Source organism: Chlamydotis macqueenii, chromosome 1 (genome assembly GCF_036417535.1).
Source record: "Chlamydotis macqueenii isolate bChlMac1 chromosome 1, bChlMac1.mat, whole genome shotgun sequence".
In the NCBI taxonomy this organism is placed as follows: Eukaryota; Metazoa; Chordata; class Aves; order Otidiformes; family Otididae; genus Chlamydotis; species Chlamydotis macqueenii.
Window position 1 is genome coordinate 94,313,990 of NC_141556.1, and position 16,249 is coordinate 94,330,238.

The window sequence follows — 16,249 nt, forward strand, 5'->3', positions numbered from 1 at the left end:
AGGGAAAATAAAGTAAAAAAAAAAATCACTGAAGAGTAAGAAATAGTAAGAAAGAAGCTTACTATGCTGGCATAAACAATATAGCGTATATAAATGTGTGTATCCATCTATCTGAGAGTGTAACAATTAAGCTTGGAAAAAAACCCAAGTAACTTTATGATTCTCATTAAGGTTTAGGCACTATTGTTATTATTATTATTAAACCAAGCTCACTTCATTTAAGTATATCTCAAAATAGCCCTAATAGCATTTTGAGAAACAAATGTAAGATCAGAAACACTATCATGTGAGTTTCTCAGCAGCAAGCGTAAGTTATCTTGGCTCAAGTGAGAAAGAGCACTCTGTCTATACTGCTGATCATGACTCAAGTGGAAGACAAGTATGGCAGACGACCAAAATAACTGGGATGAATCGGATTTCCAAAATTGCTATCAAAACACCAAAAGTGGTTTAACTGAAAAGCTAATGAATTACCATTACTCATAGTTGTTGTTAGCACATGAGGTGTTCTGGAAAGAGAAGGCATAGATTTTTCCAGGTCAGCTGAACTTGTAACTGCAGAAAAATGTAAATAATCCTGAGATTCATATTGGTGCAGAATAGGGTGGGAGGAAGCAGAATCAGAAAAGGTAAGATGGCTTTACACTGCTTTGGAAGATGCCAGCATCACTATAGTACAGTTTTACAAGACTTCTGGTTTGAAAAGAAATGAACAAAACCTCAAAGTTTTGAGAAAGTCACACATACCTAACAGACACACCCTGACAGAAACTGCAGTCCCCCTAAAAGCAGACTTATCAACAGGTGTCAATTGATCTGCACACATAACATCAAAAAAACTGTGCTTTTGACTTCACCTGCATCTGTAGAAAAAGACCTATATACTTAAAATACATGCTAATACGAATTTCTTTAACAACATATTTCTAATGCCAACACTTTGCTTGTTTCTGTTTAATAGATGCCAGTAGTTTGAGTCATAGGTTTTACTATAGTACATATAATGTAATCTGTCATTTAAACTATATTGTGATCTTTTATATAATTGACATAATATGAATTAACACAACTTTTGTGACATTCTGAAGTGCCAGAATGTGAGGCAGAAAATTCAAAAGAGTAATACTGAAATATTGACTGTGAAGTTTAGGATAATCATCCTTCTCATCTCTCACATGTTCACAACTTTGCTATGAATACAAATTTAATCTTGGATAGCTATGACCCTAGTAAGGAAAGTTCCAACATAACATAACAAAACCTGAAAAAAAATGCTTAGTAATGGAGAAAACGTAAAAAAAAAAATGTATATGGTATGACTAACAAAATCAACCAGGGTAAAATGTCCCAATCAAGAATATAACTACATAGCTGATAACAACTCCATCTAGATATTAAATATTCAATTCTATTCAGTAGATTAAAATCACCCAAAACAATATTGGTTCTTGTAGTCTTTTTTTTTTTTGTTGGATGCTATGCCACAGAATATCATCGTGTAGTTACAGAGCCTAACTACTGAACACTGCAGACAAAATTTAGTTTCAGACAATACCAAGCAATAAGAATGAATAGCTTGTAACTGTAACATCCTTAAGGCAAAAACAAATCCTAAACTATGGAAGTATCATAAACATAATTTACCATTCTCTACTTTTGATATTTCTGCAGATGTAGATCTTTGGGATGAGAAAGTAATATGATGAGAGTCTAGTGAAGCTGGAAAACAAAACAAAATAAAAAATTCTTTTTGGAATAATCTGAATCTGTAGACTGAAAAAGTTTCAGCCCATTAATAAGAAACTAGTGACTTCAGACAGGAAAAAAAAACTCAAATGCAAATGGAATGGATTTTCTAATGTGAATGTGTGAAGATGCACTTGTGACACAAATGATGAAGAAGCTATTGCAAGAAATATAAATAAATATTCAAAGACGTCATGGAATGTAACAGAAAATAAGAAAAAAAAGAACACAAAAATTAACTAAAAAAAAAGGTGAAAGTCAAAGAAAAACTTGCTTGTGCCTTGCAGGACATATAAAAACTCAGTTTGAAAACATTATTTAAATATAGAGGCAACAGGAGAGAGATGTACAATTTCTGATACACAGAAAGCATTTTCTTGCAAAAGAGAAAGTAGCAGGATCCTAAAAAGATTAATATAGGTAAGAATTGTAGCGTCGTTGAAAAAGACCCTGAAGTACATGATGCACAGTTGACAAAAATATAGGATTTCTCCAGTGCCAGAAAAACAAACGTCAAAATCAGATCCCATCACTCTGAGACACCAAGTAACATGGCCAGCACATCTGGGAATCTACAATATAACTGCATCTCATTGGGAAGGATATGTTAATATGGTTCATTGCACTTCTAACTTGCACTCAACTTCATGTTTGTAGGCTTAACAGCCTGCTCATGTATTGCTTTGTTACCTCATGGGCCAAAAAATGCTGCCAGGCCACAGGACTGGTGTTGTACACCTGCGAACATGAAACAATCTATTGCCACAAATATCTCCACTCACTGTTGCCAAGTGCCATTTCCAATACCTTCAGTAAATATGGCTTTTTTTTTTGTACAGCCGTTTCATCTCTACCCTCAGGCTTCACCTCAGTGTAGGCCCAAGAGAAACAAGAGTTCAGGTAAAAGCACGACAATGTCTCTTGGCACAATCCTTGCCTTGCATTGTCACCAGATCTGCAAGAAATATCGTCAACACATTGGGTTGGCAGCATGGCCAGGAGCCAAAGGCTGCCAGTGTTTGGAAAACTGAAGAAACATGCCATGATTGACTGAAAGCTGAAAAGAGGTATCGTTCTTAAAACCCTAACGTAACCACAGCAGCAGCAGTAGAGCAGAGCATTCCCAGTACCAGGGGATGGCAACGAAAAGGTGTGGGAAGATGACAACCAGTCACCTTGAAAGTCAGCGGTGAAGCAACCAATAGCTGCACTCTTGGACCAGGAAACCCTGGTGGGCAGCTGAGCTGCAGTGCTGTCCTCTCGTGCCAGCCCAGCCCAGCCCAGCCCATACAGGATTTGCCTCTTAAGAACTCTGTTGTGTTTGAATCTGTCAGAGAAAGGAAGACTCGCTACCAAAACACAAAGAAGCAGGGCAATGGCAGCTGAAAGCAAGGTGCAATAATTTGCTTTCTGTGCAAGCTCTCACTCAGTCCCCACAGAAAATGCTCATCAGCAATGGAAAAAGCATGGGATGAAACAACAGAACCTCAGAACAAGTGTGCCCAGTGCTTTGGCAAGCCAAGCTGCACCAACAAGTCTTCATACTCTCCATGGAAGATGACAAGGATGCCAGCTGGTATGAGGTGGGAGGCGTGATGGGGAGCAAGAGAGAAAGGGGCAAATGGAAAAAGGAGAATTTCTGCTAGTTACCCATCATGGTTTGCTGGGTTGCCAGGGAGGAAGGAGTGGTGGACTTCAGCTTTGGTCTTCGAGTAGCTACGATCAAACACAAAAACCACCTTCAGGTCCTCAAGGCAGGCTGTTGTTGCATGGATGGTATCAAGACAGAGCTAGAAACAAGGAGAACCCCCCCAAAAAGGCAGCAGAAAGCTTACAAATGGAGCAATGTGTAATAAGGAGCCATATGGGACCAACTATATCCTGGACCCACTTTTTAGGACATCAAAACATCTGAACAAGCTCATTGCTGCCAAGAAAAGCGCTGCCAGAATGATCAACATAGGAAGGGAATCACTGCCTATTTACCCATCACAGTCCTTGTGGTTTGCAGTGAGGCAGATGAGGTGGATTCCAGGTCCAATCTCTGGGTTACTGTGGTCAGACATGGAATGATCTTGAGATATCCACACACTCTTGCCACAGCACTACAAGCAGCACCAGTTCACAACAGCCCAAAGGTCTGTATTCAGGGCAACACATGCCTTTTCTTGGCAATATCTCATGACTCAGTGACCAAATCAGCAGTCAACCATCTTGCCATGGTTGCAACTAACACAACACTCTTAGAAATTCAGTAGCTAAACGGCTCTCTGTCAGCAAAAAAAAAAAAAAATGGCTAAATGACTACTTTACTAAAACACTCCTTACATTTCCTTGAAAGATGCCTAAGAACCAGTAATTGCAGACTTAACATGGGAGCAAAGAGACTCATCTTTGTATTCAGAATTCAACATGGCAGGTGGTTGGTAATTCTCAAACATAAGCAGCTGCAAATACTGCATACTTTATTCCAGCATGAAGAAATAAACTGTACATTATCCTATCAATATTCAATCATAAACCCAGCTCTCCTTGGAAGTTCGAAAATTTTTGCAAAATGGTCTTTTCTTACTGTTGTTGTCACTATTCTTATTATTATTTTTACAAAGAACAGACAAGGTGTAACCATTCCCATGACAGGCCTCATCATTCTCCATGACATCTGAAAATTTCCATTCTTCCTTTAGGTTAGTTTCTAAGCCAATGAGTAACATGCCTATCCATCAAGCTTGAACTTCAGTGCTCAAGTTAGTGAAACAAAAGAGGAAAAAATAATTCATGTTCTTTAAAGGGGTCTAAGAGATACCTGAGGTGTACTGTATCAATAGTGAGACTAAAAGGAAGTAAAATTATGTTTCTGTCATAATGGAATATTTCATTCTAGAAAGAATTTTCAAAATAAAACTAGATCTAGAGACACACAGCCATTGCGTGACAAATTCTTTCTGCCTGTTGTCCCTGCAAAAAGTGATTTTTCAAGTGATGGAAAAAAACAGGTTCAAACATGAGAATCATGTCATCAGTATGGCAAGTGTTTTCGCAAGGCAAAGTGCATTAACAAATCTAGGTATTGCTCAAAGCAGATGAAGTTATGTCAAGTGATGGCATGGGAAAAGAAAATATGAAAAAAAAATTGTATTTACCCTCCACTGTTCCTTGGCTTGCAAGGTAAGGAGAAGGAGATTTCCGCTTTGGTTTCTGAGTAACTAAGATTAAACCAGAAAATTGCCTTCAGATATTACAGACGAACAGTTTTTTTCAAAGCAGTGTCAGTACAGAGTTTTAAATGAATGAAGCTCATATTATATTCAGCTTTTTTACATAAATATTTGTCTTCATTACAGTATTATTCCATTTTAAAATCAGAGTAGCCTAGCTGAGTTAATGCAGAATACAAATAGTTAATCTTTTAGGAAACTAGGTCCATAGAATAGAAAATTATGAAGCGAAGCTTAACAATTAAGTAACTTCTTGTTATCTTTTATATAAAAGACTGATCACTTCACTGACATGTTTGGCATCGCTACTAACAGGAAAGAAAAAAAAAAGGTTATGACTAAATTTTAAAATATTTTTTTTCATATTTAAGTATTGTCAAAATGATAGAAATTATGATAGAATCACTGTTTACCCATTACTGTCCTCGTGGTTTGCAGTGAAGGAAAAGATGTGGGCTCCAGGATAGGTCTTGGGAGAACTAAGATTAGAGATGGAAACTATTTTGAGATGTTACGGTAGTCTTTCTGTGTGTATGAAGACATCACTTCAATCACATCGAAATAAATCAGTATTTAAAAGCTGGTTTACTTTTCCTACTAAAGAAATCATACATTGATTTTTTTTGTCACTCTGTATTACAAAAAACTCCAACCACTGGCTAAACATTGGTCCTAGTAGATAACAATGGTAGTCATGATGTTCCAGAGCTGACTTTTAACTGTAATAAACGACAGATCCCAAAATCCCTTTTCTAGCACTAACCAAATATTTTCAAACTATAAATTGAGAACTAGCTAACAAATATGTAGCCAGAACTTAGGCCCCATTAAAGATACTGTCAAGTTTGGGAAATTACCGCCTTATATTTAATCTGAAAAACAATTACCTAGCTCTCATTACTATATTCCTCACCATCCTTAAAAATCTGAACTTTGGGGCTAGAAAAATGTGTGTCTGGAATAAAAGGAAACAATAGCTTCTCTGCAGAAATATGCATACAGGTGAACTTAATGAGGATCTCTATCAAGAGCTGAGCCAACTACTAGAAGAAAAACAACTTGTGCTTTCTTAACAAAAGTCTGTAAGAATCTCTAATGGAATAGCATCCCCTTAATTTACAGGAGCAGGTTTTAATCCTAAAGAAGTATGAAGTGCTTCAAATTCACAGAATCTCATAAGCATACTGTTAGACAAGCATGTGCTAAAATAAGAGTTACATTTATTTTTCAGAAATTAATGACCAGATATGCAGATGCCAACAGTGAAATGTAAAGATCATGATAAACATTCTTTTACTTGTAGAAGAATATGTTATTAAAAAAAAAAGAGAAATGAGTTTTTGATAAAAGCATAAAGCGAATTCTTAACATAAGCAGAAGACAGGTCAAAGAGTAGATACCTCAGAAAATGGAATCAAAATTTTGAAATTGTCATCACACTTGCAAGAATACATTATAGGAAAAGTGGAAGAGCATAAATTTGATGGACTAACAAAGAGAAAACTTCAAACATTGAATCTTTGTGAAAGAACTCTGTTAGACTCCTCCAGGCTAAGCAAACAAAATCCTTTGAAAATGTAATTAAAGTTTGTAGATCTAATTGACAGGAGGATGGATTGAAAGAGTTGCAGAAATTTCTCCCTTTCAACGATCCATTTGACTATGTGCTTCTCTGTGGCTCTGGGCTATTTACTGTCCTCTCCATCATCATTTTGTTTGCTGAAAAATGGGAATAACAAGAGCTCCACAAATATGTTTTCTGAATTACTTAGCCAGTGTTTCAATCTTTACTAGCGCTAGGTTGAAGAACTGTTAAACACAGCAGTTAAGATGGTGAATGTAAAACAGAGTACCTACTTGTTAGTGTACAGGGAAAAACTATGCAGTAAAAGACAAGGTTCAGAGTGTATCAAAGGAAGAAAAGGAGAGTTCCTGTGTTCAGCATTATATTTGTCCTATAGAGGAAGAAAAATATTGAGGAAACTGGCTTGATTCTTTAGAATACATCCAGAAGGCTGACAAACCTTTTATCTCCCCAAACACGTATTTCTTCTTTCTCCTAGACATATCTGCATACCAAGTCTTGACCCATTTAAAAACACCTGAACTTGGGTTTGCAATGCCCACTCTTCTACCTTTCATCTCCCTAATAAGAATTTTGTCACTACAGGACAATTTAAGAGTCCTCCTTAATTTGACATATACTCGAATATTCTACACAACTGCAGTATTTGCAACTTGAACAACTTTTAAACTGTTTTTAAACCACAAATGAACATGAACAGTCAACGGGAAATAAATCTATGAAAAGAATTCCCTACGTGCATTACACACGCACCAACATTACAACGGACCAGGAAGATGTCTTAAATACCAATAACCACAAAACTTCACTATCGTAATAACAAAGTAAGTATAAAATAAAAAGTAGTATAACTTCAAGCAATACAGTAGTTATCTGTGTCAGGATACTCTGCATATAATGGAGACATTAAAGCTCGATTAAAAGACTCACATTATTTCACAGGCATAGAAGTGCCCAGGACATTGTACTATAAAATTCTATTAAATTAAGTAATATATAATTAGTCAATGGCAATTATGGGTAATAGTACCAATTAGTATTGCAAAAGTTAACTAAGATTTAAAAAAAAAATCATAATCCAGCATTGGAAACATCATATACATTCCCTTAAATGAAAGTAGTACCCAATGCAGAATTTCTATCTTGCAGTTGTTTTTATCTACAAAGGAAGGAAAATTAAACCACCATTTCACCAAAAGCACATGTGTGCTTCTCTTCTGATAATTCCTCACTGTCAAGAACACTCAGTTTGCAAGAAATGCCATTACCAGATTAGATTGATTATATTTCCAGGACTCTAGATGCTTTAGATATGAATTGTGAAACTATCTGTGTTTCATTAAGAGCTGAAAAGAAAATCTGGATTTAAAATGCTGAGGAATCTCACTGTTGCTGGGATAGCACAACACACTACCCAGCACAAGTTGTGCTGTTCAAGATGGTGTAACTGCAAACACAAGCAAAACACCGAATGCTTAAAAGTCCTCTCTGTGTAATGTGAATAAATAGAAAGTTATGCAGCCCAGTATGGTGGCAACAGGATCCAGTATCTGATGCCAGATAGAACTCCTAAGAAACTTTTTCTTTTATACTTTCTGGAGTTTAAATTCCACCAACAGAAAAATGAAATTGTTATGAGTTGGTATAAAAGATTGGTCCTTTAGCACTTCATACCAAAAATGCTTTCTAGCTGCTGATCAAGAAAGGATTGACACAAAACAGTTCTTTAACAGCTTTGCTATTTAGACTTAAAAGCAAACATGTCTAAAGGTGTTCACAGCAGAAAAATGGAAGCAAGTGGCAATGTGATGAAAACTAAAATGGAATCCCACATTGCTTACCATCACTGTTAGTCTGGTTTCCAAAAAGGATGAGAACTAGACTTAAGGACTAGTCCCTATGTCCCTAAATCAAATATGAAAGTCATCTTGAAATAGGCAGTCTTTGTACAAGCGGTAACACAGTGATTTTAAAGGAAAAAAAGTAAGTCTAGATTGAAAGCATTGTTCATTACCTGAATAACCACATTAGATTTATGGGTTGTGTAGTTCCGTACAACACAATAAATGTGAAGTCATTAATCAGTCTTCAAGAAATGAAAGAGTTCAAACAGGCTTGAAAAACCTTGGCAAGTAAACATTTGCTAAAAACAACTAATAAACAAGTGACCAACTAAGTCAGAGATTTTTAAAAGAGATCATTAAGATCACTAAGAGACCCACTCCAGGGGAAATAACATGTAAGCAACTATTTCACTGCAGTCCTCATTGTGTGGCTGCACCTCCTCACCTTCCTTTAGCCGAAAGATCCTTCCTTCCATTTACCCTCTTCTCTCTCCCCTTCTCCCTTCCCTAACCACATGCAAAAATAAAACCAGAATTCCTTAGGTTATTCCAAGGAACTCCTTTAAATACGAACAACTGTACATGCTAAGGATTCTCATCTCATACTAAACCTATGACTACAATATGTTAATTAAACATTATTATCACATTTTATAACAGTTTTAACTCTCATTCAAATCTGGGACTAATCTTTGCATGGAAATGTTTATGCTGAATTCCAGACTAGATCAAACATGATTTCTCCATTCTCCCAAACATTGTAAATGTTAGGAAATTGATCCCTCTGGTTTGAAATAAAGCAGCATAACTTTCTTTATAGGCAAAGCATGCAGAATAAAGAATTGAATTTGGATGTGCTATTATATCAATATGTAGAAAACTGTTACTGAAACTTTCTGTTAAGGCACTTGATTATAAGTTATTGCTCAGTATAGAAGACACATTAATGATAAAGATCTCTTAAGAATAAATGTATAAAACTTAACTCTTCTCCATTTTTTCATTTTAAGAATGTTTAGTTGGAATCTGCAAGCTTTACCATTAACTTGCGATTACAGGCAGTTGGAAAACTACTAAAAGTTTCCTGCCAAATACCAACTTTTTACTGCAATGGAGTTCTTGCAACACCTTGAAATAGATTTTGGATGGAATTGTCATTATTGAAAGGAAATTTAATATTTCTTCATGCAGGGACAGTAAAACAAGCAGAACCTTGAGCACTGATAGAACTGCATTTTTTCAGTGTCATTTTGTAAGGCCTTGGTATGTTTTAGTTTATTTTCTGAACACAGGAAGTAGAAGAATCCTAAAGAATAACTGTTGGCAAGGAAGAACAGGAAAACTATATACTTTGGATTATTATATATTAATAAGTGTAAGTAATTCAAAGGTCAAGAAAATACCATAATCCAACCAGTTTAATTTTACTGGAGTCTGGTATAACAATTTTCAAGGGTGCTTGAAAGCATCACATCCACCATAGAAGGACAAGCTTAAGATAATTTGTTGCAAATATTTCCTTTAATTACGATGTTGTGTAGTTCCTTTTTAAAAGTTGTACTCAAGCAATACAGCAATATATGTGATAAGCATGCTTTTACTTCTACTAGCCTTGGACTTACACTGTCTCACTTACTGGCAGCAAAGTGTCTTAACTTCGATAACGGCTTTAAATATATTCAAATGAAAGGACTTAAGTGGTCATTCTCCACTATTTTGAAGCCTACAAATTCATTGCTATTGATCCTGTTATTTCTATGGGACTTGCAACACTTTCAATCATAAGAATAGTTTAATTCAGAGACTTAAACAAAACTTATATTAGCTTTTACTCTTACCCATCCGCAGTACTGCAACTTATAAAGAGAATGCTACTATTTGTAATAAGACATGCCAAAGCCTATTATCATCAAGCCACATATACTAGGAATGTAGACAAAAATTAGCAGACAGTATTTAATATTTTGGAGTATCATACAAAATTTCCTAAGTTAGTCTGGTATTTGAGAGAGAAAATTAATTACGTCAGCTCTGAAGTTATTCTGATTCATTTTAAACTTAATTACCAATATACCAAAAGTATGGTGATATCTCTGTGAGAGTTTCTATTTAAGATCACATTTTCAAGTATTACCAGGTACAGCTGATGGCATTCCTTGGATGCCAGGTGTTTCCGATCTTGAAGGAATGTGCTGCTTTTCATCAAAAGCTGAAAGAAAATCTGGAGTTAAAATGAGAAGTGACTTCAGAGCCACAGTATTTGGACAGCAGCTGTTGGGCAGTTTCAGGACAACACTGACGTGAGATCAAGCAAGATGGCAGCAGCTCTAAAGATCAGCTGTGAAATGAGGTGTTATATAAACACTGAAGCTGATGTGAAATTAAATAGGGTCAATTCTGGTATCTCATGCTAGGTAGAATTCTTCTCACTGGCCTTTTGTTTTAGATACCTATTCTTTGAAAGAGAATGACTTTGAAAGAGAATTGCAACTATCAGGAAAAAAAATGAAAGGCAATATATGCTAGGAGAGGTCTTTTAGAAGACTGTTGTTTAGTCAGTGTGGTAAATTATTTTTCAGCTTTGATTGCACAGAAATGGCTGAGCTAAGGGACGGAAGGGGAGGAAAGAAAAGCCTAGCATCAAGTAGTCTTTAAAGCAATGTGTCTGAATGAATCTTAGCACTGTCCACAGCCAATGGAAGTGAAGTCAATGGATGGAAAAGCTAATGGAATGATATGATATTTACCCATCACACTTGCTCTGGTTTCCATGGAGGGATGAGACGTGAATTTCAGGCCTGGTCCCTGGGTAGCTAAGATCAAATATAATATGAAAACAATATTGAAAAAATGAGTGAGATCAGTCTTTAGAGAAGGTGATATTTGGCCCTTTATTAGCAGGTCTGGAAGGTCTAAATTTATTTTGGATTTCTTGGATATGCATTTCTAATGGATATTTGCTGTAGTCTACTCTGTTCTTTGTCTTGTAGGTTTTTTGTCTGGTTTCTTTTGGGGGATACATAACATCTAATTTTGAGGCGTTTATTACAAAGGCAGTTGTCTGTATGTGATTTTAAAATTCTATCCAATAGCAACAGCTGATAGCAAATCCCTTCTCCCCTACACTTTCATTTGGACGCTCCAGATAAGTCTTTTAAATAAGAAGCCACAAATGCCTAATGCTGTTTTGATACAGAATACCTTCACATCAGAAATTAGGCATAAAGTTATGAATCGGGTCTTATTTCAACCTAAAAACATCACTTTATGCACTCAAGTTGGAAAAAAAAGTATACATTTGGCATGGAAAAAAGCCTGTAGATGACCTCCTTAGGCAAAGACACAGAGTAAATTAATAGCTGCAGTGACAAGAAGCATTGTTTTTTTTCTGCACACAAAAGCTCAATACTAAACATCACAGTTAGAAACTTTATCATTTAGTTTATAAACAGACTTGATGCAATGTGCAATACACACTAAATCCAGCCAGCTTGCATTTTTAAGAGTCATGTGGGGATAGTTCACTGCATAACAAATGCATATGGTATCAACCTCAAAACAGTTTCACAGAATCAGTGAAACACAGCATAAGTGAGGTTGGAAGGGGCATCCAGTATGCTAGATGCTGAAAAAAATCCATCACATGAACATTCACAGTGCAAACAACTTGAAGCAGCATGAAGCTGCATAAAATTTTCAGTTGTAGAATGAAAGAAAGCATTCAATTCACAGCCACGTGGTTGCTGGTAGTTATATGTATTTTAGAGAATCTGTTGATACAGCACTTTTGCAAAATCAGGACAGCTCAATTGGGGCAGGGCTAAATATTGATGTAAATCAGTAACTACAGTATGAGTAAATTCATGTTCAACCAAAGTACAAATAAACAATGATAATTTGAGTCATCTGTGTCCTTAAAACTTCCAGAAAAAAATATAATTTGTGTGTAATATGAAATTACAAAAAAAAAAAAGCTGTAATACTCCACTATTTTGTGTCATAGTCATCCTAAAAAGTCTACTGTTTCAACATTCTTATCCCAAATGCAGCAATATACCACATTCCTCCTGTAACAATATTAACTCCAAGGTAAATAAATGAAAATTAACAGTATAATCAAAAGTATAAGGACATTTCTTGTGAGAATTCCTAACACTAATAAAATTATATTTTCAAGAAATGTCATTACCAGATTTTGTTGATGGCATTTCTGGAATAGCAAAAGTTGTGGATCTTGAAGAAACAGGCTGTGCTTCATCAGAAGCTGAAAAGAGAATCTGAGTTTAAAAGTTGCAGTGGCATTAAAGCCACTAAAATACCCCAGAACCTAGTTAGCAGAAGCTGTTCTGTAAAAGGAAATAATGATACAAATAAAAATCAAGACAGTAAATGGCTTTAAAGTCAGCTGTAGGATGACTGACAGAAGAACAACCAAGCTGATGTCTCCTGTGGTATGGATATGACATGAGTCCAATCAGAGCGCTATTCTCATGTTTACTACATTTGCAAGACACAGAATTTGTATCCTTTGAAGAGCTTAGGTAGAGAAAATTTCAAATAAGAACTAAACCTGCATAAAACTTCTTACAATAATATACAAATATGTGCCTCAGTTATCCAGTCTGAGCAGAATGCATTCTACTTGCTAACAAAAAGAAACACTTGACATAAAAGTATTGCAGAAGAAACTCAAAAGACACATTTTGTTTAAAGATAATGACTTCTGGTCTTACTACAGCCCAAGGCAGTGATGAGAAAGTGGAAACTATAATGCAAGCATGTGCCATTTACCTATTGCTATACATCTGGTTACCAGATAAGAAAGAGGTGTTGATCAAAGCTGGTCTGGGAAGCTGACAAAACTACTAACAAAACAGAAAAAGTCTTGAGATACTGAGGCAGACAGTTTTCACACAGGCGGTATCAAAACTCTTTCCTGATCATAGTCAACAAATTTTGTCCAAGGATCGGATTTTCCCTGCAACTGCCACAAAGTCACTTTAGTATAAACAGGATTATTGAGAAAAATCACTCTTCAGTGGAAAATGGCTAAAAAACATTTTTATGTTTTTATGACAATATTTAAATGAAAAAAACCAAACGCCAAAACCCCCAGATTCTATCAGTTCACTAAGTCCACCATTTCCATTAGAAAAATTATACAGCCAGCATGACAGAAATATGGTCTATTTCTATGGGCAGTGGTATATCAAAAACTGAAGAGTAAGTGCTCTTGATGTTAAAAAAAGTCATGACTGATTAAAGTCAAAGGAAAAGCGGTAAGAAATCTAAGCAGTCCAATTCTTTATATCAAGAGAGAGTTCTGTGGATTTTTTGAGAGAAGATGCTGCAGAGAGCAGTAAAGTCACACCTGACTAGCTGCTAAAAGTTTTCCAGCTAATGAAGATGGTTTGATTTGACTGAAACGACCTTGGATAAAATAGAGTTCTCAACTTTAAAAGGAAACAAAAACATTGCATTCAAGCAGAGGCAGGATAATTGTCAGTACCACCCATGGAGTATTAACACAGCTGCATCATGTTTGTGTTCCATGTGAATTCTGCAATAGAAAAAAGGTAAGAATTTTCTAAATTTATCTGTAATGAGAAACTAAAAGAACACTGACCAAAGTTTAACAAATAAGACTGGGGAAAACATGAATAGTGTATGTATGTTGTAGTAAGCTAATCTGCAGATGACAAAAAATGTTAAGGATAATTTACCCAATTCAACCTCACTGTCGTCAGATGTAACAGGTTTGAAAGGTGCTTGAATAGTTACTGTAATAAAGAAATATGGCATTTTCATGTGTTAGGATTTTAAATCACAAATTTGCTAAACATTAACTTTTTCTGTAGCTATGTTTACTTAGTTGCACTTAATCAACAGAGCAAGAAATGCAAGAAGCTATCCATTTAGTAAGTATTCAAATTATTAAAATTAAAAATCATGAGCACTGAGCTGGAATGTATTACTTGAAAGGACCAAAAAATATACAGCTGTCTTACACTGAGGACTTCAAGGTCTGAAAAACCACTGCTTTGTACCTCGGGCAGCTACTCATTGCTGCACACAGTGGATAATCAGCCACCTGTTCTACTAATTCTATAAAAAAAAAAAAAATAAAATAAGAGTATGGAAGTGCAAATGAGTGGAAAACCCAGGCCTGAATTAATTTTATATTATTTGAGATTTATATTCTACTTTAAATAACCTGACCAGAGAAAGACAGCCTTACTATTCCTGCAGTATTTTACAGTTTATACCGCCCAGCACATTTGAACCTGTGCACTTAAAAATAAGGACCAAATCCTTCCTGAGACTCCTAACATTGTGTCTGTACATTTAGCTAATGTGGAGCATCCATAGTCCTATGTTTCTGTGCAATCTGTGCATGTTCAACAATTCTATTTCAATCAGGTAATCGTCTTTAACACACGAGCATTCTATAGCACTGACGTAAGTGCATTCAAAAAGATTAATGCTCACTGCCCTTACAATATTGAACACCACTTCTAAACAAATCAAGAGCAGATTAAGATGTAGCTTCAACTAATTTTTCACTCAGAGGACAGCTTTGTATGCTTGCTTTTTTTGACTCGGCATAGTAGACTGCAGAATCAAAATAACGGATTTTAACGTTGGTCCCCAGAAAGAGAATGAAGTGTGATATAATGATGTAATAAAGTATCACCTCTTTAAATAATTCTAACAGGTACAGAAACACAGGTGAGAACCTCACAGCAGCCCTCTCATGTTCAAATACAACTGCACATATTCTGCAGAAAAAACTACGTTATCCATAAATACATGAGGAGAAATAATAAATTATTAGCAGAAATAATTGCAAAAATATTTTTAATACCAAAATGTTGTACTGCAGTAGTCTTTTTGAAGTAGTCTCTAATACTCAAAAGTTGTAACAGGAAACAAATGTTCAACTAATAAATCTCTTTAAAAGTGCCTACTAGCTAAAGACAAAATATTCCCTCCCCAAAGGATAATTGTTATACTGACAACCCAAGATCCATCAAAGCTTGACAGTTTCATCTGCTAAATCCTAACCCCTACAACCCTTCAGTAATATGATACTAGCCTGAAATAGCCAGATCATATCAGGATTGCTTACTTGAGGCTAGAACGGCTGGATGCTGGCAACTATTACAAAAAACATCAAGCCTAAATGAACAAAGGAAAAATTACTGCAGGCAACATTAAAAATGGCAAACAGGACAAATGGCAAACGTTGGAATAGCACTACTTCAATGTCAAGAAAGATCAAGGATTGGAAATAAAATAAATGCCATTTACCAGTCTCTTGCTCTGACATTTTTGCAGATGTAGGTGTTTGGGGAGTGGAAGTAACATGACGAAAGTCATGTGAGGCTGGAAAAAAAAATTGTGGCTTATTATTTGAGCGATACATGAACCACTACACCATGGCATCATCTGCAACCATGGTCTCAATGGTTTAGTGTCTGAATAAGAAGGAACTGAAGAAAAAAAAAATATATTTTTACAAAATAAGCAAAATTTAAAAAAGAAATACGTTAATATGCAAAGGTGTGTAAAACTACATAAATACGATGTAAAAAAATGAAATGGAAGCTTACAAGTAGAATGGAAAAAAAGTTCCCTTGACTCTAGCAGGAATGAAAGACAGAAAAATCTCAAGAATACTGGACAAAGTCAGGGAAAGAGAAAGCAAATTTATGAGATGATGACACTGAAACAAATCCAATTTTAAAAATTGGAAAAAATAAAAGAATGTAAAAAGTGATCCAGACACCACCATCAGACAGAGAAAGAAATATCCTTAGCCCAGCCAAATTTGTTTGTTTTGTTACAGTTGCAAG

At 35.5% G+C, this 16,249-nt stretch overlaps 1 protein-coding gene across 26 annotated transcripts in view; it reads right to left on the bottom strand.

Moving 5' to 3' along the window:
- Positions 1–16,249, bottom strand: part of ABI3BP (ABI family member 3 binding protein) — a 167,394-nt gene that overhangs the window by 71,466 nt on the left and 79,679 nt on the right. For 17 of the 26 annotated variants that reach the window (XM_086762112.1, XM_086762220.1, XM_086762180.1 and 14 more), the window contains 9 exons: positions 12,583–12,657; positions 11,141–11,206; positions 10,528–10,602; positions 5,378–5,443; positions 4,890–4,952; positions 3,733–3,798; positions 3,397–3,462; positions 1,645–1,719; positions 481–555 (listed from right to left, as the gene is read on the bottom strand). In XM_086762112.1, coding sequence (XP_086618238.1) covers positions 481–555; positions 1,645–1,719; positions 3,397–3,462; positions 3,733–3,798; positions 4,890–4,952; positions 5,378–5,443; positions 10,528–10,602; positions 11,141–11,206; positions 12,583–12,657 — 627 coding nt within the window. The remainder of the gene's footprint in view (positions 1–480; positions 556–1,644; positions 1,720–3,396; positions 3,463–3,732; positions 3,799–4,889; positions 4,953–5,377; positions 5,444–10,527; positions 10,603–11,140; positions 11,207–12,582; positions 12,658–16,249) is intronic. The other 9 variants (XM_086762290.1, XM_086762161.1, XM_086762305.1 and 6 more) reach the window with 6 other exon arrangements.